Here is a 25,431-nt window from a genome sequence, read left to right as displayed (position 1 = left end):
CTTTTCATTCTCTTAGCCGTGTCTTTTTCAGAGCAGAAGGTTTTCATTTTAATGAAATCCAACTTCCCGATTTTTTCTTTCACAGATTGTGCTTTTGATGTTTGTCTAAAAACTCATTGACAAACCCAAGATTGCCTCTATTTTCTCCTATGTTACCTTATAGAAGTTGTATAATTTTGCATTGTACATTTAGGCTTGTGATCCATTTTGAGTCAATTTCTGTGGAAGATGTGAGGTCAGTTTCTAGATTCATTTAAAAAATTTTTGTGGCAAAATATTGATAACATAAAATTTGCCATTTAAAAATTTTTAAGTGTTCACTTTGGTGATATGAATCACATTCACAATGTTGTGCAACTATCATCACTATGTATTTCCAAAACTTTTTCATCACCCCAAACATAAACTCTGTGCTCATTAATCATTGCCCCTTCTTATTCCCTCCCCCCAGCCACTGGTAACCTCTAATCTACTTCTGTCTTTATGGATCTGCGTAGTCTAGACATTTCATATAGTGGAATCATATAATATTTACCCTTGTGTGTCTGGCTTATTTCACTTAGCATAATGTTTTCAAGGTTCATCTATGTTTAAGCTTGTATCAAAACTTCATTCCTTTTTATGGCTGAATAATATTCCACTGTGTGTATTTACCACATTTTGTTTATCCACTTATCTGTCAATGGACACTTGGGTTGCTTCCTCCTTTTGGCTATTGTGCATAATGCTATTATGAACCTTGGCACAGAATTATCTGTTTGAGTCACTGCTTTCAATTCTTTTGTGTATATAGCTAGGAGTAGAAATGTTAGGTCATAAGGTAATTCTATATTTAACTTTTTTACAAACCACTGAACTGATTTTCAGAACAGTTGCACCATTTTACGTTCCCACCAGCAATGCACGAGAGTTCCATATTCTCCACATCCTTGTCCAAACTTAGCATTTTTAATTTTTTAAGTAATAGCCATCCTAGTTGGTGTGAAGTGGTATATCATTGTGGTTGTGATTCACATTTCCCTAATAGCTAATGATGTTGGACCCCTTTTCATGGGCTAATTGGCCATTTATATATCTTCTATGAAGAATTATCTATTCAAGTGCTTTGCCCATTTTTAAATTGCGTTGTTTGTCTTTTTATTGTTGAGTTTTAGAGGTTCTTTATATACTCTGAATATTAAACCCTTATAACTTACATGATTTCCAGTTATTTTCTCTGTTGGAAGTTATTTATTCACTCTCTTGATAATATCCTTCAATCCATAAACATTTTTAATTTTGGTAAAGTTCTAGTTGTCTATTTTTTTCTTTTGTTGCTTCTGTTTTTGGTGTCAGATATATCTAAGAAACCACTGCCAAATCCAATGTCATGAAGATTTCCCCCTATGTTTTCTTCTAAGATTTTTATGGTTTTAACTCTTATATTTAAGTTGTTGATAAATTTTGAGTTAATTTTTGCATATGGTGTGGGGTAGGGGTCCAATGTCATTCTTTTGCATGTGGAAATCCAGTTGGAGAGACTGTTCTTTTCCCATAGATTGGACTTGGCATCTTTGTAGAAAATTATTGGCTTTATTCTGGGCTCTCAATTCTGGTCCATTGGTCTGTATGTCTATTATCTATCCTTTTGTCAGTATCACTCAGTTTTTGGTTACTGTGGCTTCGAAGTAAATTTTGAAATTTGGAAGTGTGAGTCCTCCAACTTTTTTCTTTTCAAGATAGTTTTGGCTATTTGGGGCTAAATTCCTCTTTTTTCCCCATGTGTATTTCACCATATGTTAAAAAGACTTCCCTTTCTCAATTGAATTGCCTTTGCTTCTTTATCAAAGATCACTTAACTATCTTGGCTCCCTATTCAGTTCCACTGATCTATTTTTTTTCTTTAATATCACACTGTCTTGATTATTGTAGATTTATAGTAAGTCCTGAAAGTGGGTAGAGTCAGTCCTCCAACTTTGTTCTTCTTCAATATTGTATTTGCTGTTCTGGGTCTTTTGCCTTTCTATATAAACTTTAGAATCAGTTTAAAGGACTCTTCCATATAATTCACCATGCAATGGTTTTGGTCTTTCTGTCCACACTGCATGACTATGATCTCATAGGCAGATACAAATTGTTCTTCTCTGTATCCCCTATAGTACATTATATGTAGAAGGCACTAGAGAATTTGTTTAAATGCATTAGTCAATGAACAAATGGACCATTGTCTGTGTAGGCCTTGACCACTTGAAGTAAAGTGTCTTTACAACATTAGGTATTAAGTATACCAGTGATTACAAAATATAGCCCCTGGGTAAAGGGTGAATTTTTTTGTGAATACATTTGCAGAAGAGCAATATGAATGCTATGCTAGTCTTCAGGATATGAAAATGATTATACTTCCCACAATCAACAGGGCAAGCTTCTTTGTTGTCTTTCTAGTTTTGTTGACACAACTTCATGTTCTAGTTCCTGGTCATCTTCTAGGACATGTTTTAAATGAGTAAAGCTAAGTGGGTGTTATCTTGGTGGTTGGGGTAGAAAAAGAAACTTAAATCTGAAAATTTTGAGTCCCTTCCGCATGCCAAGCACTGAACCAATCTCTTTACAAGTGCTATTTATTTCATACTCATCAAAGTTCTGTGAGGTATTGCTATTCCCATTTTATAGATGAGGAACCTGAGACTCAGAGACATTACATAGATTGTGAATAGCACACACGTTGTCATTTGAACCCAGGCACGCTTTATTCCAGAGTCTACCCCTGTTCTCCAACACCCCTCTTCCTCCTGGGTTGTGGGTGCATGGACACTGAACTGGCAGGGAATACAAGATGCAAGTGGATTTGAGGCAGTAAAGAAAAAAAGCAGTATTTCTGCTAGTAGGTGTAGGTACATTTCCTAGTTTTCTAACTATATGCAATGACTCAATCGTCAATTATATTGAATATTCTATGCATAACAGTACTGTGCATTTAATCCTCCCACAAATATAACCTTTATGAAAAATACATACATTAAGGGAAAAAAAAACCCATGCTAGATATAAGGAAAACAGGTTTAAATCTTCAACATGATGTTCAATGGTAGTGTCATTACTGTGATACATAGTTCGTGTGGTTTAAACTTTCCATTTTTTTCCCAAACTAAAAACCCTTAACGGTTTGAGGAAATATCAGCAAATTTCCTACTCTAGCTTCAGGTCCCACGAAACAGGCTTGTCAGATGCAGTACTTCTGCAAGCATTAGGGTCACAAAGCAAGGGTGACTGACTCCTAAGTGCCTAGTCTGCAGCTGGAAATTAAGATTTCGGGAGAACATGAGTAATTTATATCTTGTTAAAAGCAAAGTGTATTGTCTTATTCTAACCAGATAGTCTGTTATCATAACGTTTGTGTGCATTTTAGTATTCAAATACAGATGTTCCAAAATGTTTCCACTGTGGGAAGCAGCTGGTGCTATTCTAGCACAGAAATCTCAAAGAGATTAATATACAAAGGCAGCGTGAACCTTAGTGGCAAATGAAGCATCTGCTTGAGGTGGGTCCTGTGATTCCCGGTAGATAACTAGTCTTCAGTTTCTCATTAACAGCCTGAAACCATGTTTCAGATCTAAGCTTATTCTACAGGAATGGGAACAAAAACAAGTGATTAATTTGTAATTCACTTAGCTGATAAATCTCATCACATGTTATTTGCCCAGGGGCTGTAAAACCTTGGACTTCATTTCCTGTGGCAACTGATAGGAATATGGATGCTTGATCATAATGACTGATCTTTTCAGTTGCCATTACAAGCATCTGCTTGGTAACATAGCTCAGCATAGCCAGCCTGCAGTCATAAAACATCCATCTACAACTTAGTGATGCATTCACAGAGCACTTTACAGTTTACTAAGGGCACTCACATGCACTGCTTCATCTGATTCCATCCCAGCCTTTCGAAGTAGGTACAGAGTTACTTTTAGCACCACTTTACAAATAAAGGAAACAAAAGTGAAGAAGTGAAATGGCTTATTAAGATTATACAGCCAGAGCTTCTAACTCTAAATCCTATTCCACTCTTACACTACATCAAGCTGCCCCTCCAATTCCAGAAGTTCTGATGTGTGCTTCATAAACTACATCGTCCTCTCTAGGGATGCTGATTTCCAGGACACCTGCCACAAAGTCCCAGCCTGACAGCATTGTCTGGTGACTGGAGGGTTCCAGGGAAGAGTGAATGCAGCAGTCCTTCCCTTTTCCCCCCATGCCCCAGAGGAGAAATACCCAAATATTCCCTTTCCTTATGTTCAGAGAGCCTCAGAACACAAGCTCCTGTGTCTCCCTGGCATTTAGCGAAATGAAGAGCCAGAGGCAGAAGATCCCAGGGCCCTCACTTGGAGTTGCCATCAACTAGAAGTTCCTGAGAACAGTGACACCTGGGGCCTTGTGCCCTGAGCCTTATCCGTCCATCCCCTGCAGTGCTCACGGGCTCATTGACTCCAACCAGATCTACTATTTGGAATTATCTAGTGAATTTTTTGTGATTTACACATTTGACAGGGGCTCATGCCTGGGTTTGAAAACACTTAGACCTTAGTAACTGTTGGGGCCTAGAAATGTCTGGCTGGAAAACCGAGACCCAGAGAAGTTCAGTAACTTACTAAGTTCACCGAGTAGTAAAGGGCATTGCAGTTTTGAACCTGGCATGTCTGACCCTAAGCTATACCAGCACCTTAGTGAAAGAAACTGTGTTTCACTTGGAGGGCAGCAAAGGTTTATGGGTGGGAGGGTTGGCAGGTGTCACCTGCTCCCCGGCCAGGCTTGGGTGGAGAAGAGCCCCAGAGAGTCCAGTGGGAAGGGCCAACTACTGAAGTAAAGGAAAGAAGCGGAATCCCTGGGCCTGCAGCAGAGGAAAAGAGGAGATTGGTGGGGGTGGGGACATGGGAAGGTCGGAGAGGGTGAGCAGTAGAAAGGCCCAGGCACAATGTGTTGACATGACGTCTTACCCTACAGCCCCCGTGAGGCTCCCAGAGGGAGACCCAAGGCAGGTACACATGTAGTGCCTTGCTCTTTGGTGACCTCCTCAATGTTTCTGCCAGAATCTCACTGCTACAGCATTGTGACTTCTATGAAATGGTTTCTGCTCTCCAACGCTCAGAAAAAAACACAACAAGTAAATTTCCAAGTATTTCTTTCCTCTCTATTTTCCTGAATCCTCTCATTTGGAACATTTTTGAAATGAAAAAAAGCAGCTTAAAACAAAAGCCAACACTTCCAAATATGCTATTTGCAAGCACCACAAAGATGGTCAATCACTTATTCATTTTGATCAAGAACTGCTATTTCACAGGCAAAGAAATAGGCTAGCAAATCACTCACATCTATAAAATGTTAATAAAAGTGCTCTGAAGTGCACAGACCTAGAAATCATCTCATAACAAAATGCCCTTACTCCAGAAAGGACAGCATCCTTTTGTTATTCCCTGGCCTGGTGGCCCGTGGGAAGATCGCTTGTCTCCATGTAATATGTTCTGCCGGGATGGCATGTGTCTGTTAGGAAGAGGGAACATCATGAGGAAGGGGGGCTGCCTGGCTCTGCCTATAGGCACAGGATGAAGTAGAGGAAGGGTAGGCAAACCTCTAACTTTTAACAAAAAAGAAGGGCAGAAAAAGCCCAGTATAACTTCCTTTTCATATGTCTGCAAAGGAGCTACAAACTCAAGACTAAAACCTAAGACTATATGCCATTGGAAAGACTCTAGACCCCATGGACATCTCCTTTGTTATTTCTGTTGCCCCTGTGTGACTCGCTATACCTACATGGAGATGTTGTCATTCAAACCGTTAAGACAGAAAGCACCTGTGTACTGTTCTTTGGGTGAAAAATAGATGAGTGGCAAAGAATATATGGGGATTAGGAAGATAGTCTCTCTACCTCCACAGAGAGTCTAGGGTCAGAAGAGTCTCTAGGAAAGAATAGAAAAGCCTGAAGAGCCATTGTGAGCCTGAGAAGGAGTGGAGAGGCTTAAAGGACACCACCCCATTCAGAGGTTTGGGGTGTGACCCACCCATTGTTTCCCTCTGGAACCCATCACATCTAAGCCCTCCACAGAAACCAGCACTTCTGGGGTCACGTTGAGGGAACAAAGACAAGAGAACAGGACTGTCCAGTGGTTCCTAGGTCACAACAGTCAACGGTCATCATTGTAAACATCTTCCTTACCATCACTGTATCCATTTGCTCTGGGAGAAGACAAGAATGAGAAGTGCCCAGGAGTGCAAATAGCCAAGCATGGGATTTGTCTTTCTTATGCTGTGTTATATGTAATAATCAATGTTGGCTTTCTTCAGCAGTTTCTTATACCACTGAGGTTAAAAGGTATTAACAGAGATACAGTATCATAATTATTATTAAAAATGTCAATAAACTTTTAAACTAAGATGAAGATTATCTGGAATAAAACCAGTTTCTATGGGATAAAGTGTTCAAACTGACAGATTAATTTTCCATTGTCTTTAATTAGGAACTTGCTATTTGGATGTGCTCTTTATTAGTTCTTTTTAGGTCTATGGCCCACTGATAGAAATACCATTAGGAATTGGATTGGATAGTTATAGGCAAACTCAGAAACAAACAAAAGCCCTTTTCTGATGTGCTTCCATTTCTCTGCATTATCCTTTCTCCCTAGGCAGCTTCATCAGCCCTGAGCAGTCTGGGCCATGTGTACACAGCTATTGGAGACTACCCCAACGCACTGGCCAGTCACAAGCAGTGTGTCCTTCTCGCCAAGCAATCCAAAGACGAACTCTCTGAAGCCCGAGAACTCGGCAACATGGGAGCTGTGTATATTGCCATGGGTGACTTTGAGAATGCTGTGCAGTGCCATGAGCAGCATCTTAAGATAGCCAAGGACCTGGGGAACAAGCGAGAAGAAGCCCGGGCCTACAGCAACCTGGGCAGTGCCTACCACTACCGGAGGAACTTTGACAAGGCCATGTCTTACCACAACTACGTCCTGGAGCTGGCACAGGAGTTGACGGAGAAGGCCATTGAGATGCGGGCCTACGCGGGCCTGGGCCATGCAGCCAGGTGCATGCAGGATTTGGAGAGGGCTAAACAGTACCACGAGCAGCAGCTGGGCATTGCTGAGAATCTCAAGGACCGGGCTGCAGAGGGGCGAGCGTCCTCCAATCTGGGTAAGAAGGGGGTTGCTTGCAAGGGTCATGCCTTGGGCTGGAAATAGCTTGTGTAACCCATTATCTTTTACAGGCACCTTTGTGTTTGTAGTCATAAGAATCTCCTTGTTGTGTGTGTTTTGTCTTTCCTTCAGATGTATTTCCTTGGAGGCTCTCTGCTCTAAATCACACAGTCCTTCCTGTCATCACAGTGCTCTTTGGATTAGAATTCTGAGATACTGGAAAAACAAAACACCCCAACCTTTCCATCTGTCTAGAGAAAAGAGCAGCCAGATTTATTTAATTAGAGAGAAGGGGAATGAAATGAGTATATAAAGATATATTTGGTTTAAATGAAAGAGAAGTTCTTAGGAAGTCGTCAATGGGAGAGAATTTGAGAAGATTTTTGTTTAAAGGAACTTCTTAGTGAATTTAACTCCACAGGAAATGTTTTTTTTTTTCCTCAGTATTACATGTATTTATAAATGATATTGATTTAATAGAGATGTAAAACTGTTTTTGTTGTGAAATATCTGTTTAAATAAGGTAGATTTGCAGTCACTATTTTGATAGTACTCAGTTGTGATTAAGAAATTTATAAATTTCGGGGAATATATATGTAATGTCAGAAGACAATAAGTAATTAGTAATTTGGGCTACTTTTTAGAAGATAATGTTATTTTGTCTCTGTGCCAAAACAGATGTGGGTAACCGTTAGGAATCTAAGGTATGGATGAGTTTGGAAGTATAAACTGAACTCATCCCTGTGCTTTGGAGCCCGATGTTTGGTTCTATGCCCATAGGAATTTGAGGTGGGGAGAGTACAAAAAGGCGGCTTTGTTGGCATTACTGTATGCTTATCAGATATAAGTAGCAACAGAATATAAAACTCAGCCCCCTTCTCCCATGTGATCTAGCCAACCAAGGCATCCCTATCTCTATATTATGGCACGGCTCCTCCCTCCCCTTGACCCCCCCCATGCTTATTTTAACCATATATTTCTTGAATACAGTTGTTAGAGAAAGATTTTCAAATCCCTAGAGATGGCTCTTAAGATGGTATTGAGATCAGAATGAGAGTCTAGTGTTTCTGACAAGGACCATAGAAATAAGCTCTTGGCTTCATAAATTCATTCAGCAGATTATAAGTATTTATTAAATCCTTACTATGTGCTTAATCCTGGAATAGTTGCTTTAAAGGGATACAGAAGTTGAAAAAAAAAAAAATCCCTACCCTCAAAGAGCTTATAATCTAGTCAGGAAAATAAGACTAATATATAAGACACAGCAGCCTGCCTACAAGAAGTGTTAATGATGGTGCCATGGAATTCCTAAAAGGGCTGGGAAGGGCCTGGAAAGCTTCCCTGGAAGAGGTCAGACTCAGGTGGACTTTGAAAAGTAGGTGAGATTTGAACAGGAATAGGACGGCATTGATGTCAAGGAAAACGTGAAAAAAGGCGCTGATTTGCAATTGCTTGGCATGTTAGCCTTCAGGAATATGCTGGGAGGTAGTAGAAGATTAGATAGAAAACCAGGCAAGAGCTTTCTGATGGTTTTGAAATGTAAGAATGAGAACAAAAAATTTAAGAATTTAGAATTTAAGGAAGATGAGTCCAGCAGTGGCATGCAGAATAGATTAGAGGGCTTGGAACCTGGGGTTTAGGAGGCAGTGCATATTGGACTATTCAGATTTTCATTTTCATCTTGTGTCAGTTTGGGTAAGTTACATTTTTCAGGGATTTTGTTCATATCATTTAAGTTGTTGAATTTATTGGCATAGAGTTATTTATAATATTTACTTATCCTTTTAATGCTTGTGGTATGTATAAAGAGGTACCCACTTTCATTCCAGATGTTGGTCGTTTGTGTTGCACATACATGCTCTCCCTCCTCTCCCCTTCCAGCTGACTCTTGCTAGAGATTTATCAGGTTTCTAGATCATTTTAAAGAACCAACTTTTGCTTTTGTTAATTTTTTCTATTGCTTATATGTTTTCTATTTCATTTATTTTTGCTTTTATTCTTATCATTTTCTTCATTCTACTTACTTTGGGTCCTCTTTGTAGCTTCTCAAGCTGGGCTTTAGGGCATTGATTGCAGACCTTTCTTCTGTCTCCAGTAAGCATTTAAAGATATAAATTTTTCTCTAAACACTGCTTTAACTGTTTTACAAAATTTTTATATATTTTCATTTTCATTAAAGTATTTTAAAATATTTTCTAAAGTTATTTGTGATTTTTCTTTAACCCATGTGCTGTTTAAAAGTGTTGTTTAATTTCCAGATATCTGGGTTTTCCTACATAGTTTCTTGTTATCCAATTCTAGTTTAATTTTGTTTTGGTCAGAGAACAAGCTCTGTAGGATTTCAGTGGGTTTGGTGCTCTACAGATACAAGTAGGTCAAGGTGGGTTGAGGGTATTGTTCATATCATCTTTTTCTTTAATGATTTTTTTCTGTCTAGATGTTTTGTAAATTGCTAAGAAGGGTTTGTTAAAATCGCCAATTATTATTGTGTATTTGTCTCTTTCTCTCTTTAATTCTGAGAAACTTTGCCTCATGTAGTTTGACACTCCCTTATAGGCAAATATACACTAAGATTGTTTTCCCAATAAATTGACCCTCTTATCATTATGAAATGTCCCTTTTAATTTTTGGTTATACTCTTTTTGTCTTGAAGTCTACCTTTTCTGATATTAATATACTCCATGCCTACCTTCTTCTTATCTTTACCATTTGTGTGGATTGTCTTTTTCCATCCATTTACTTTCTGCTTTTCTGTGTCTTTATATTTGAAGTTTGTTAACTACAGACAGTATATAGTTAGGTATTGCCTTTTTATTGATTTTTACAATCTTGGCCTTTAACTGGAGAATTTAGTCCATTTAGCATTTAAAGTAATTACCTGATATTGTTGGATTTAGGTCTACCATTTTACTGTTTGTTTTCTGTTTATGCCATCTATATGTGTTCCTGTATTTTGTCTTTCATGCCCTCTAGGGGTTAATATGATATTTTAGATTTGATTTTAATTTATCTGTTGACATTTTTACTCTGCCTCTTTGCATTTTCTTTTAGTGGTTACTCTAAGAATTACATTATAGAGCCTTAACTTTTCACAGTCTACTCTGAGCTATTATTGTACCACTTACTATAGAAGTAAGTGCCTTGTCACATTATAGGTCTTTGTGCTCCCCACCCTCTGTACTTATGCTGTAGTTATCGCATATATTATTATATCTACGTTCTTTTTAAACCCCACAATACAATGTTATATTTTTTATTTTAAACAGTCATTTTAAAGAATTAAGAGGAAAAATAATGTTTTGTGTTTATCCAGTTATTTACCATTTCTGGTGCTCCCATTGATTCCTAAAGATTTGCGTTTCCATCTGGTATCATTTCCCTTCAGCCTCACAAACCTTCATTTAGCATTTTTTTGTGGCGCAGGTCCACTGGCGATGAATTCCCATCATTTTTATTTACGTTAAATGTCTTTCTTTCACCTTCATTCTTGAAGATATTCTTGCTGGATATAGAATTCTATAAAAAAGTACTAATTTTTTGTTTTCTTTCAACACTTTAAAGGTGTTTTTCCAGTGTTTTCTAGACTCCATTATTTCTAAAAAGAAGTCAGTGGACATTAATATTTTTTATGTCATGTGTCAATTTTTCTTGACTGCTCTCAAGCTTTCTTCTACCTTTGGTTTCTAACAGTTTGACTATTGGATATGCCTAACTGTGGCTTTCTTGGTGTTTTTCCTCCCTTTGGTTCTCTGAGCTTTTTGAATTGGCAGATTTATAGCTTTCACTAAATTTGGGGAGTCTCTTTAGCTATTATTTTTTCAGTTATTTTTTTCTGGCCCATTCCCTCTCTCCTCTATTTATGAGTCTCAACTTGCTTGTATATTAGACCTTTTGATATTGCCATGTATATATTACTGAAATTCTGTTCATTTTTCTTCAGTCTTTTTTTTCTCTTTATTTTTCAGATGTGGCAATTTCTATTAATCTGTCTTCAAATTTGCTCTTTCTTCTGTAATTTAACTCTGCTTTAAAACCCATCCAGCCATATTTTTGTCTTGTGACCATTATTTATAGATAATTTCTACACATCTGTTTAAGTACCTAAGATTTAGCAAACAAATATATTACTTCCCCTATAATAATGGTTTCAAAATGAGGTTTTGGTATTGACAAAGTAAAGATGGTTGATGTGTTAATTCATAAGATCATATCATTTGAATGGCATTATATAACTTGGGAGTCTGTGTGCAGAATTACCAGTAATAACCTGTGTAGAAGAAACGAGAAAAAGAGTAGTGTACGTTTCTGTAGGTAGTTCAGATTTTTTTTTCCTAGAACACAGTTTTACCCCGAAAGGTAACAGGAGGGCTCTGCTAGCCTGTCTCCCTCTCCAAAAAGCACAGCCCCTCTCTCCCCTTCCCACCCCCCCAAAGTCATGTGACCATTCAGAATGGCCATGTGACTTTTGCATCACAATGTATTGTCTGAAAATGTGAAAAAGACAAAATGCCATGTTTAAAACCACTGCGAAACTTTGCAAAAGCACAGGTGGTTTTCGCATGTGTGAGGCTTGGGGGCTTGAGTCTGAGTGTTGTTTTTATTTTTGGTTCTGTTTTTTAATGTCAAAATTGCACAAATATGGTGCTCTACCAGGAAGGAGGTTGAGGTAGAGAAGCTGAGGCCACACCAAAATGCAAAAACAGAAAAACTGATATTCTCATTGTCTTAGGATAAAAGTGGGTAACGAACATTCCTATCCCCAACACGTCAACTTTATTTTTTTTCTGTAAAACTCAGAGTTTCCTCAGTACTTGTGTTTTTACATTTTATGGTTAACTTAATTGAAGATGAAAGGGCATTGCAAAGTTGTTCAACAATAATTACCTCATTGAATGTGTCCAGTAGTGCAGGAAATGATGTGTTATCCAACGATTTGCTACTCTAGAGAAGAAACCCAAGTGTGTTCCAAAAAGATAGAATGTGTGTCATTTTATCTTTAATTCTGTTAAGTCCAAAGATGACATGTTGGCATTCAGAGTGTAGCAATGAATGATGGATATTTATGAATCTATTTATGCCACTATACCATCTGTATATATATATAACACATTTATAATCACTTAAATTGTGAGCGAAACCATATAAAAGAATCTACTTTTCCTAAGGGCAAAAACAAGCAAAATCAAACCTTTGCTGAGACTTTGCTTAACACTCAATTACCTCAAAATCTAAAAAAAAAAAAAAAAAAAGAGAGAGAGAGAGAGAGAGAGAGAGAGAAAAGAAAGAAAAAGAAAAGCAACGCATCCAGTGGTACAGCATTTGGGAGTCCCCAAGACCACCCTCACTTCTGACACAAACTGCAAGTTCAGGAATGCCCAAGTTTCCCCTCACTTTTGACACCACTTGCAAGTTCTAGGGTTCCTCAGGCTTGATAATTCATTGGAAAGACCCGCAGAACTCCCTGAAAACTGTTATACACATGCTTAGTGGTTTATTATGGTGAAAGAAGAGATTAAAGTCAGCCAAGGATAAAGGAGCATGGAGCCGAGTTCAGGAGAGTTCTAAGCTTGAAACTTCCAGTTGTTCTTTCCTAGTGGCATCATGGACAGTGCTAACTTTTCCCAGCAGTTGTGTGTGACAATATGTGTGGAGAATTGCCAACCAGGGACGCTCACTCAAGGCTTGGTGTCCAGAATTTTTAATGGGGCTTAGTCATTGTTCTGGTTTGCTAATGCTGCTATTTTGCAAAACACCAGAAATGAATTGGCTTTTATAAAGGGGGTTTATTTGTTTACAAAGTTACAGTCTTAAGGCCATAAAGTGTCCAAGGTAAGGCATCAACAATAGGGTACCTCCACTGGAGAAAGGCCATTGGCATCCAGAAAACCTCTGTTAGCTGGGAAGGCACGTGGCTGGCATCTGCTTGTTCCCAAGCTGCGTTTCAAAATGGTGTTCTCCAAAATGACAGCATCAGCTTTCAACAGCTATCTTCAAAATGTCTCTCTAAGCTGCTCTTAGTTCCTTCTGTTTGTCAGCTCTTTTATTTGGCTCCAGTGATTTAATTCAGACCCACCATGAATGGGTGGGGTAACACCTCCATGGAAATTATCCAATCAAAGGTCTTGCCCACAGTTGATTGAGTCACATCTCCATGGAAACAATCAGTACGTTCCAATCTAATCAACACTAATACATCTGCCCACACTAGATTGCATCAAAGAACGTGGTGTTTGGGGGGACATAATACATCCAAACTGGCTCAGTCATGTAGATAGGATTAACTGCCCAAGTGACTTACCTCCTCTGGAGGTTAAGTTGATATTGCATGACCCAAAATCCCCACCATAAATCACATTGTTAGTATAGACTATCTGGCATGGCCTGAAGCCTTCAGGTAAACAAAGGCTTTCTTGTTAGGGAGGACAATTCAAGGGTTTAGAGATTACCTCCCAGAAGCTGATGGCAAAGTCCTCTTTATGGGCCAGGTTAATTCTTTACAGCACAAGTGAATTTTGTTTCAGGTATATATTTTTTTAGTTCTAGATTTTCCATTTGATTCTTTTAATATTTCAGTTTTTTTGCCAAGGTTTATTTGCTTGTTCATTACATTTATACATTGCTGAGCCTATTTATATAACAGCTGCTTTTAAAAGTTTGTCTGCTAATTCCAATATATGGGTTATTTTGGAGTTAGACTCTATGGATTGCCTGTTTTTTCTTTTATCTTTTATCTTTTTTTTTTGGTAATTTTTTTTTGTAACAGCTCTATTGAGATATAATTCACATGCCTTACAATTTGCCCATTTTAAATGGGCAATTCAGTTGTTTTTAGTATATTCACAGAATTGTACATCAATTGCCTTTTGTTTTGAGTATTAGTCTCATTTTAATGTTTCTTTTAGGTCTAGTAATTTGGAGTTGTATCCAACATTGTGAATGATACTTTTATAGAGACTTTGGGTTCTGATATATTTCCCCAAACAGTATTCATTTTTTGTTTCTTGGTGGGTTTCTTTTGTTGTTGTTGTTTTGCAGGCAGTTAACTTGGCTGAATTCAAGCACCAAACTCAGTCTTCCCTGACATGGGTGTCAGCTGAAATCTATGTTCAAGTCTTTTAGCTGAAACTGAGCCTCTTATATTCTGCCTTGCACATGTGTATTTCATGAGTCAGACAGATTTGGATAGTTTATATGCAGAATTTAAGGCTCCCATTGTGGCTCTCTTTAGGATTTTTCCTCTGGTTCTTGAAGCCAGTAAGACTGTGTGTTTCTCTCTCAGTTTTAGCCTTACAATGTGGCACTAACTGGGGCCTGCCCTAGTTCAAAAAGGCATTTGAAAAATAGGAAATTCCGCCAATGCCGTTCCCTTTTCCAAGTGTCAACTCCAACCTCCCTACAGTTTCTCACTTCTGGTTGCTCTCCATTGCCTTCAGGTAGGTTTTGTTAATCCCTGTTAGAGTTCACAGTTGTTATGCACAGGAAGGTTGGTCTGTTAACAGTTTGGTGAGAATTTTTCCATACCTTTTTGCCATGTTCATAAATGCATGTCAGTATAAACATACATGTGAATATATGCATGTGTGTATGGAGATTTTCCATTTTTTCAAAATTTGGGTATTAATAGATATACATTTCTGCAGCGTACTTTTTTACTCTACCGTTTCTCTTAGGCTTCTCTTCCTGTCATTATTCAAATGTCCTACGTTATTTTTAATGGCTCCTTTCCGCTTTATTGCCACTTGTAAAATGTGGGTGTTATTGTTTTTTGTTCCTTGATGCTTTTCTGTTCTTTCTTTGTGTCTCTCCCTTTATCATTTTTATCCCATACCTTCAACTATTATGTCAATGCACATTGTTTCTAAATCTATATTTACGAGCTCTGCTCTCTTGCCTGAGACTCATTTTCACATTTCCAACTGCCCAGTGGCTACTCCACCTGACTCATGTGGAAATGTCAAATTTAGCGAGTCCAAATATGAAATATCTTTTTACCAAATTAGCTGCTTCTCATAGCTTTCCTAATTCTACTGATGACAGTCCCATTCCTCAAGCCATCTGTATTAGTTTTCTCTTGCTACTGTAACAGATTATCTCAGACTTAGTGACTTAAAACAATGCAAATATATTCTCTTACGGTTCTGAAGGCCAAGTTTGAAATTAGTTTCACTGAGCTATAGCTAAGGTGTCAACAGGGCTGGTTCCTTCTGGGGACTCCCAGAGGGGTATCTGTTTCCTTGCCTTGTTCAGCTTCAAGTGGCTGCCCGTATTCCTCAGCTGGTCCTGCTTCTTCCATCTTCAAATGCACCACTCCAATCTCTAATTCCATCAGCACATTGCTTTCTCTTCTACTCCTTTGTTCCTCACTTATCCTGGGTTTTCCTTATAAGGACCTTGGTGAATACACTGGGCCCACTAGGATAATCTCGGATAATCTCCCCATCTCAGGGTCCTTCGTTACATTGGCACAATCCCTTTTGCCATGGAAGGCAGATTCACAGGTTCCAGGAGTTAGAACATGGACATATTTGGGGACCCATTTTTCAGCTTAGAACTCTAAAGTCTTCTTTGATTTCTTCCCCTTTTTCTTCATTTAACTCCCAATCTAACTGTTGCCAAATAAATATTCTCTTAAAGATTCTTTTCTTTCAGCCATCCTAGTTGCCCAGTTCGTTGCATTAACCTACTAATTGGGTTTTTCTCACCAGCATTCCCTCCTTCCCATGACTCCTCCATCCCACACATCAATGTTAGACTGATCTTCCTAAAGCTGTACTCAAGTCATTAGTAGCTGCCCATTTCACAGCATGCGGTGGTCAGAGGCCTCACCTCACAATCAAGGTTATGATTACAGACACACCTATTTTCCATTCTTAATTCTACTTCTCAGTACATGTTCTTTACCTAAAACTAGGTTTTTCCAGACTTCATCTCAGTACATTGGCCCATGCTTCTCAAGCTATTTCTTCTACTTAGAACACCTGTGTCTGCATTTTCTTGTCTAAATTTTACCCATCTTTTCATGCTCATCTCAAATACCATTCAGCATTGGAAGCCTCTCTTGATAACAACAGAAGTGCTTTCCCTTGTCTGAACCCTGGTAGCTCTTTTACAATTTCTTGTATTCTATTTATAATCCATCATAAATTATAGTTATTTGCATACTTGTATTGTTACATCTACTGGATTAAAGCATTGGAAGTATGAACTACATTCTACTCTGTAGTCTCTTGGTACTCAGTATATATTTGTATGGTCAGATGAAATGGGTCAAAGTTTAAACCAGTATGTTGTGTCCAGGTGATTGAAAAGGTGGTTGCCTCTTTGGAAAGCTGAGAGGAGGAACTAGTTTGGGGAAGCAGGTGATAAGTTGGATTTTGTACATGGCCAATATGTATTTCTCTCACTTGATGTAATGAGAGAATAGAAATGGAAACAAGTATTAGGATAAGAATGTTTTAATGACATCTATGGGATAAAGAAGGGAAGCAGACCAGGGAGACTGTCAGGCTCACAGAGGGTGGAGGGGATTCAGGTGGCACTCAGGGAGAAGAAAGCTTTAAGAAGAGTATATCACTTGTCTCAAAGAAATCAAGGAAAATGACATTTGGGTCACTCAGAAGATTTTTTGACAACAGACACTTCCTGTGCACATCTGAAGGTGAAGTGAATAGAAATTGTGGAGATGGGAGAGGGAGAAGGTAGAGACAATAGTAATGGATGATCTTTGTCCTTTGGTGGTCAGTATGCACTAATATTTGTTATCTACCTTTTATTTGTTTTAAAATAAAAAAGTAGAAATGATTTTGACTCTTTAGATTTCTTATTAACAATAAAGAATAACTTAGCCTCTTTCTAAGCATGTCTTCCCTCTGAAAATAATGATGTAAATTCTATCTTGGAAAATGGCTATTTTGTCTGTTATGCTTAAAAAGTGTAGTTGCATGATAGTATTTCTGTAGACTGGTTTTTTGGTGGCCTTCTTTATGGTTCCAATTTAGGCAGTTTGGATCAAACCCCAGACATATTGCACTAAAGACTCAGTTAAAGTCTTCTCACTCCAATAATAAGGAATCTTCTCACGCACCAGGGAACCAGTTGGACATGCCTCTCATCACACTTTGAGAGAAACTGCAATTAAGAAAGTGAAAGGGAGACCATTAGAGGGATGGTTAACTTTCTTTTTTTTTTTCTTTCTTTCTTTTTCTTCTTTTTGAGTTTGAGATGAAGGTGACCCTTAGTTTGCCACCATGGCCCCAGAATAGATACAAAGGTCAGTACATTTCAGGAGCTACTTCCCACCAGCACTGGTGTTGGGACGGGTTCTGTTTGTGGTCTTGGGTCAAATAAGAGACGGAAATTGCTTCCCAACGATGGCCTGGGTTCAGATATCCAGTCATTCACAGATGGAAAATAATTGAAATTTTAAATAATAGCTGTCCTTTTTTCATCAGAAAGACATTTTATATCTAGAAAGTAGCTTATTTGTGAAGGAAAGGGAAATGGGAGTAGCATTCATTAAATCATTTATTCACTTATTCATTATTTTGCACCATAAATATTTATTGAACAATTAGTGATGATAGATACTGTGCTATCTTTCAGTGAATAAAACCAACATAGTTCCTGCCCCTAAAGAGCTTACCGTTTTTCATTTGGCAAGTATATATTGAGACCTGCTCTATGCCACATGTTTATATTCATTTTCATATTTATTCCTCCCCACAAACCTGTAAGGTAGAGAGTTCTAATTGATTTTGTATATGAGAGAGTTGAGGCCCAGTTAGATTACAAAACTTGATACTTTTATTCTTAGGAGACATGTAGCACAAAATACTCATTAAAAGCTCATCAAATAATACTTGACCTCTTTTCTTCAGTGTTTTCAAACCATCCTGGGAGTCATGTGTTGGAGTAAAAGTTTGGTAGCAATTGTCGTGGGCATACATCATTCCCCTATTTACAGTGCAGTAAAAGGAGTCAGAAACAGTGTCTGTCAGCTGTTCTAATTCTAGGAATCAAGAACTCTCATCTAAATAACTTTTATAAAAATTATATCTAAAATTTAATTGTGGTGATCTTGAATCAGAAATTCTGAATTCCCAAGTAAAACTGGAACAACATTGTTTATATTACATCTATGTAATATACATACACATATTACACCTGTGCTGGTTTGAAACTGCTGTGTACCCCAGAAAAGCCTATGTTCTTTTAATCCTGTCTTGAGGGGGCAGACCTATTGTGGGTGGGACCTTTTGATTAGGTTGTTTCTATGGAGATGTGACTCCACCCATCCAAGGTGGGTCTTAATCCCTTTGCTGGAGTCCTCTATGAGAGGATAAAAGGCAGAGACATCTTGGAGAGAGCTCAGAGAAGCGAACAGAGACAGAAGCCCGCAAACATTTTGAGAAAGCCACTGAAACCAGAAGCTAAGCATTGGGCTGCCATGTGCCTTCCTGTGTGACAGAGGAACCTCGGATGCTGGAGACTTTTCTTCTGACGCCTTAATTTGGACATTTTCATGGCCTTAGAATTGTTACTTGTAACTTAATAAATCCTCACTGTTAAAAGCCAACCCATTTCTTTACATTGTGGCAGCCTTAGCAAACCAAAACCACACCTTAGTTATATGTTATTCCTGAATAGATGTTATGAATTAAACTATTACTGTGAGCACATGTGAAACTTGGTATCCTAAAAAGCTTATACTAAATTTCTTTTATAAAAGGAAAAAACATCTTCTATAATTTAGCAATTACTCTCTTTTATCTGTTTTATGTATTTTAATTTTTATAGGTTGGATTTTCTTTAAGTGGAGAGAAGCCTAGCATCACAGTTTAAATGTCTGTAATGGTAGGTAGTTATCAATTTATACAAACTGTGTTTTTCTTTGGAAATCCTCAGTGTGATTTATGGGGCCATATTCAAAATAACCTCACTAGATGTTGAAGGGTCTACGAAACTTCACATGGCAGCTCTTGATATAGCAATGTGAATCCATTATATTTGTGTTTTATGTTACTCATTTGTCCTCTCAACAGCCCTGTGAGGTAAGCTACTATTATTGTGCTTCACTGATGAGGATCCAGAGTCATTTGTGACTCATCCGAGGTCACAGAGTAAGGGACAGAACTGGGACTAGAAGTCAGGTCTTTGATTCCATGTCCTCAAATCCTTTCCCTAGACAACATTTGCAGTGGAATGGTAGGTCTGAGTGGGAGCCACGCTGGAATTACCTGGCTTAGGGCTAAAAGCCAAAGATGCCCTCTACCTACTCTACCCACCCCTCTCCATACACAGGAAGATGAAAAAAGAGGAAGCACCACCAGAAAGTTACTGGCTACCTTGAAGCAGTGCTCTCTGCTCATGCTCAGGTACAGGAGAGCAAATGTTCCTGGAGTAGTTACCATTAGGATGGAGCAGCCCTTTCTTCTCTTTTCCTACAGAAGTGATTATGTCTTAGTGGCTTGCACTGAACTAGACTCTTTACATACATTATTTTAATTTAATCCTCTTCTCCAAACCTATGTGGTAGGCATAGAAGTAAAGGAACTGGTTCATATACATCCCATTTATAAGCAGCAGAAGCAGGATGCAAACCCAGATCTGCATGCTCTCCTCTGCTACAGCCCACAGGGCCCCTCTAAGCCCTACACTTATACATTTAGCTCTTCTGCTTGAGGGAAACAGACAAGACTACAAAGATTGTCAAAGTCTGAAGATGTCTATGATACAGGAAGGCAAACCACACACCTCTGCTTTTCATCTAAAGCAGTTCCTACTAAGGGTCACAAAAAGGGAAAATATAAATGCAAAAAAATTAATGTGTCCCAGAGCCTTAAACAGATTATTCTAGACATCTAAAAGAAAGCAACAAAAATGTCCTTTCCCTGTTTGAAATGAGAAATGGAAAGCATCAACCAAAGCAGGAGATTTTTCTGATCAAGCAGCAGAGGCCTTGCAGAAAATGATTCAGACCCTCATTAAGGTTATGACATGCACTTCCTGTGCTGTGCCCCATGCCTATCAGTGCTTAATAAATATTAATAATATTTATTCCCTCCTTTAGGTCAAGATTTGTCACCCTGCTTGTCTAGACATTGCTATTTAAAGGGAGCCGTGATTTGCTAACAGATACAGCACATCTGTAAACATGTGAGCAGAGGCAGACGGGGCAGTAAATCTTGGTCAGAGCAGTCCTTTGGACTATTGCAGGAGAGGCAGCAAAAACTGTTGCTGGAATAATGAAGTGGGTGCTGGCTGCCAGGTCCCGGAGTTCTGTATCCAGCAGGCAGAGTCTAGCAGTAAATTAGCTTATGTTTCAGCTTGGCAGTTGGCACTTGGTTCATTTGTAGATGCTAATTGTAATCTGATGTTATCAGCAGCAGGTAATTGAAATGGGCTTGATGAATTACTTAATTTCTTTTAATAGCTGAGTCTTCAAGAACTGAGTAAAGAAGATAAGGTGATCGGGAAGAAAACACAACAGCTCTATCTTTCTAATTAGCGCTTGGAGGTTTTTTCTTCTTTACACAAATGATTATGAACATGGGAGGCTGAATAGGTTCATGAGTCAGAAGCCTCCAAGGGGGCATTTCCTGTTAGGCAGCCGACTCCTGAGCATTGATAACACTTCTGTGAGGACTTCAGAAAGGAACACTTGAATGATAACTTTGGAGAACCCTGATTTCTGAGCACAATTTTGTCTTCCCAATTGTAGGTGGGCAGTACCTGCTGGGAGCACTGTCACTCGCGTACTCACCCTACTGTCGGCCCCTCTTTGTGTGAGCAGTGCTGCCTGGTCCCGTGCAGTGAGCAGGGGGACCTCACGATGATGTTAGTCATTGGCTGCTGCCACCCACACCTGTCTGTCCCTAAGTCTTTCCATCTGCAGCAGCTCCTATGTTGCTCTGTGCTTTGCCAGCAATGGTGGGTGCAGATGTGACCCTGGGTCCCGCCATCTGTGCTGGACACTGCACCCTGGGCCTGTTCCATGTGACTGCACTGAGCTTTGGGGTCTTTCTTCTGGAATTATTTGGCTCTGCTTTTGGTCTCATGTTCATTCTTTAAATAATCCATCTGTTTGGGGGTGAGTTTGGAGGAGTTTGCTTTTGACTTCTTTTTTGAAAAAATTAAATAGAAAAGATAGCCTATCAGAATCAGGTCTTATAGATTGGCATTTTGAGATGACAGAGCAGGTGATTATTTGAGTCCCTTCTGTGGTTTCCTTCATGGTGAATTCTGTTTAAAGGCAGCTTGCTCTTAGAAGTGAAGATGCCAAGCCCCAATGCCATCACCATGAGTGTGGCAGTAAATACCTTCGATAGTAACAGATACATTGCAGGGTTCTGGTAACGTTCTGCTTCTTGATCTGAGAGATAGTTACATGACTGTTAGTTTTGTAAGAAGTTGCTGGGCTTTATGTGGTTGATTTTATACCTTTCTGAATATATGCTATACTTTATTTAAAAGTTTAACTTTTAAAAATACATTGCACTCTGGGGCAAATAGAATTGAAGTGGTATGCCTTTCTTGATTCCATCCATGCCATGCCTGTGACTTCTACCACCGTACACCAACCTACCAACTCCCCGAATCCAGACCTGTCCTCTGACTGAGACATCTGCCTGTACTCCTGCCTCCTAGACACCTCTGTCTGCCCCAAATTGGCCTGTTTCCAAGTCTGTGACTTCATGTTTTATAGTCCCCATTTCTGAAAATGGCAACACAATCCTCTCGGTACCTAACCTAGAAATCTCACAGTTATCCTGGGGCCCCCCACCTCCTTCCCTCACAGCCCAGATCTAGTTGGTCAGAAGGCCTGAGAATTTAGCCTCCCAAAATCCATACTAGTTTTCCAGCTTCGCCTTCAGTTTGTTTTCCACATTGTTTCCAAGGTAACCTCTTGGAACCCTTGCCTACACAATTTCATCATATTTCTATACTTAAAACCCTGCATTTGGTTCCCTGTTGCCTTCAGGGTGAAGACCTAAATCCTTGTCCTGGCGTATGTGTTCTTCAACAACTTTCAACGTTCAAAAAATATTTACTGAGCACCTACTATGTGCCAGGAACTATACCATGACTGGGTCTATAGTGGTACATGAAACAAGCATTTTAGAGCCTGAAAGAAAAGTGTTAGTGATGTCAGAAAATATAACAAGGGGTATCATTTAAATTGGGGGTAGTGCCTCTTTTCTGAGGCACCCGCCCCAATTTATCCTACTAATGTCATTTTTTGCTACTCCCACCCCTCCTACTAACTGTTCCCCAAACCTCTGGGTTCTTTCACACCTCCCTAGCTTTCCTCATGCCATTTCTTTGCCCGGAATATCTTTCTCCCGCCAAACCTGTAAAGTCACACTTATTCTTTCATACTTTGATCAAATGTTGCATTATCATGAAGCCTTTCAGACTCTTCTAGCAGATTTAGTGGTTTATCTGTGTTCCCCTAACATTTTTTACATGGCACTTACGAAGTATTATAATTATTTACCAACTAGATCATAACTTTGGAGAATTGGTGGGGTGTTATCTTGGCTTTTTTATGTCCTCGTTACCTGGTGGCTAATGCCTGGCCCACAGTGGGTATGCACTTGAAGTATCTCAAATGGATGCAGGATGATAACAGCCAAGCACTATGGAAAATTCTAGCAATTCGTAAGTGGAGTCTAAAGTTCAAAGAATTATTTTATATGGCCCAGCCCTGCTTACCTCTTTCATATTTACTGTGCCTTGCTATTTTCTTTTAGTCCAGGTAATATTGCTGCTTCTTCTGTTCCCAGAGTCTACAGAGATTAATTCTGGGGAACAGCAGCTGTTTCTGTATATTTTATAATGTACCTCAACATTCTTATTAGTGTAAACAATTTCTAAGTCTCTTTACAACTCTGAAAGACTGAGATTCTATAATTTTCCTTTGAAAGACAATGTATATGGAAGTTGGAACTTGGTTCCTAAAGCCTTTTATTTTTTTAATCATGTTTTTTATTGTAGACTATAACATATATACACAAAGTGATAACTTTCCAAGTGCAATTTAACAAGTAGTTAGAGAGCAAATTTCAAAGAATATTATAGGTTACAATTCCACAGTTTCAGTTATTTCCTTATTATGAAATACAGCATAGATACAAAAAGGTACTATCTTCCAAAGCATGATACAACTATAGGAATTTTATAGGAAATTTCCAAAGTTATTATGAGTTATAGTACCATAGTTTAAGTTACTTCCTTATTGTGAAATCTAACTTATATACAAAAAGGTATAGCTTTGAAATTACAATTTAACAAGTAGCTATATAACAAATTTCAAAGGATGTTATGTGTTACAGTTCCACCATTTCAGTTTTTTCCTTCTAACTATTCTAATACCCTAGCAACTAAGGAAAAGAAAATTATATAAAGATTCAGTATTCATGATCCTTTGTTAAATTCCATCTTATCTGTTGCTACACCTTCCTCTAGTTTAATCACTTTTCTGATTATCAGGGATGTCTGGACAGTGACCACCCTAACCTGTTCATGTTGAAAAGGGGTGTCAACTTTATAAGCAAAGGGGACACATTGATGTTCTTGAAGAGGCTATTGCCTTTGGGTTTGGGAACTTAGCTGGCATAGGGGCACTCTGAAGGATTTAAGTTTCTGACGAATAAACTTAGTGAGTGAAACTTTTATAGAGTATAGTATTCCTATTAATTATAGTCCTAAGTATGCAATGTATAGATTTTTCCCATATACCCTTCTGTTGTCAACTCTGTGCCAGTGTCATACCTTAGAAGTATATCATGCAAGCACCTATCTATATTTGTGGTGCTGATCTGTGGGAAACACGCCTTTAAACAAGCCCTTTCAATCCTATTGGACTTCAATACAGGTCTGATGCCTATAATCCCATTAACAAACAATCATCACCCCTATCCATTACCACACCTTTGAATTTACCATCATTAACATATCTGATATTAGATTATCATTCCCCCTCACTAGCTACTGTCCATCACTAGGTCCCCAATATTCTTATATTATAAGCAATTGATTTTACATTGTTCAGATAGTTCATAGAAGTGGTAACATACAATATGTCTCCTTTTGCATCTGAGTTATTTCACTCAGAATTATGTCTTCAAGGGTCATCCATGTTGCCATATGTTTCAAGAACTTGTTGCTTCTTACTGCTGCATAGTATTCCATCGTATGTATATACCACATTTTGTTTATCCACTTGTTTGTTGAAGGACACTTGGGTTGTTTCCATCTCTTGGCAATTGTAAACAGTGCTGCTGTGAATATTGGTGTACAAATGTCTGTTTGTGTCACTGCTTTCAAATTTTCTGGATATATACTGAGTAGTGGAATTGACAGATCAATATCTAGTTTTCTGAGAAGCTGCCAAACTGTCTTCCAGAGTAGCTGTACCATTATACAGTCCCAATAGCAATGAATGAGAGTTCCAGTTTCTCCACATCCTCTCCAGCATTTGTAGTTTCTTGTTTGTTGGATTGCAGCCATTCTTATTCATGTGAGATAATACCTCATTGTGGTCTTGAGTTGCTTCTCCCTAATAGCTAGTGAAGATGAGCATTTTTTCATGTGTTTTTTTAGCCATTTGTATTTCTTCTTCAGAGAAATGTCTTTTCATATCTTTTGCCCATTTTATAATTGGGCTGTTTATACTACTGTCATTGAGTTGTAGGATTTCTTTATATATGCAAGATATTAGTCTCTTATCAGATACATGGTTTCCAAATATTTTCTCCCATTGAGGTGGCTGCCTCTTCACCTTTTTGACAAATTCCTTTGAGGTACAGAAGCTTTTGATTTTGAGGTAAGGCCTTTTAAATGAGCCAAAGATATAACCAGCTTGAGAAATAGTTAGACCTGACTTTATGATACCATTTAGTTTTAATCCTTACGGTTGGTAGGAATACTGAATGAAACAAATTTTTCACCTTCCTTTACACAGCCCTTCTCTCGATAGCTAAATGAGACAGTCTGATTAGCAGTCTAACTAAATAATATATTAACCTTTTTGGGTCTTCATCCAAGAAGTTTACAAAGCATGACTAAAATTCTTTGTCCAGGTTTGAAGAACCCTAATATTTATATCTTTTAGACAAGAAAATCACCAGGATGCCACTGTTTCGTCTTTTAAGCACATGAACTTTATAGTCTATTCTCCTCTGTGTTTAACATCTAGCCTTAGGAATTCCTAGGTATTCAAATAACAGGGTCCATAGACATCATAGGATAGGACCTTTGTGATCTCTAG

General features: G+C 38.5%; 1 protein-coding gene across 5 annotated transcripts in view; it reads left to right on the top strand.

Annotated features, from left to right (window-relative positions):
* The window catches only part of TTC28 (tetratricopeptide repeat domain 28), an 836,277-nt gene that overhangs the window by 636,061 nt on the left and 174,785 nt on the right, over positions 1 to 25,431 (top strand). For all 5 annotated transcript variants that reach the window (XM_037817392.1, XM_037817391.1, XM_037817394.1 and 2 more), the window contains one exon: positions 6,651 to 7,158. In XM_037817392.1, the coding sequence (XP_037673320.1) occupies positions 6,651 to 7,158 (508 nt within the window). The remainder of the gene's footprint in view (positions 1 to 6,650; positions 7,159 to 25,431) is intronic.

This window comes from Choloepus didactylus, chromosome 23 (genome assembly GCF_015220235.1).
Source record: "Choloepus didactylus isolate mChoDid1 chromosome 23, mChoDid1.pri, whole genome shotgun sequence".
NCBI lineage: Eukaryota > Metazoa > Chordata > Mammalia > Pilosa > Megalonychidae > Choloepus > Choloepus didactylus.
Note: the sequence above shows the minus strand (reverse complement) of the source record. Positions and strands in the feature narration are given on the sequence as shown.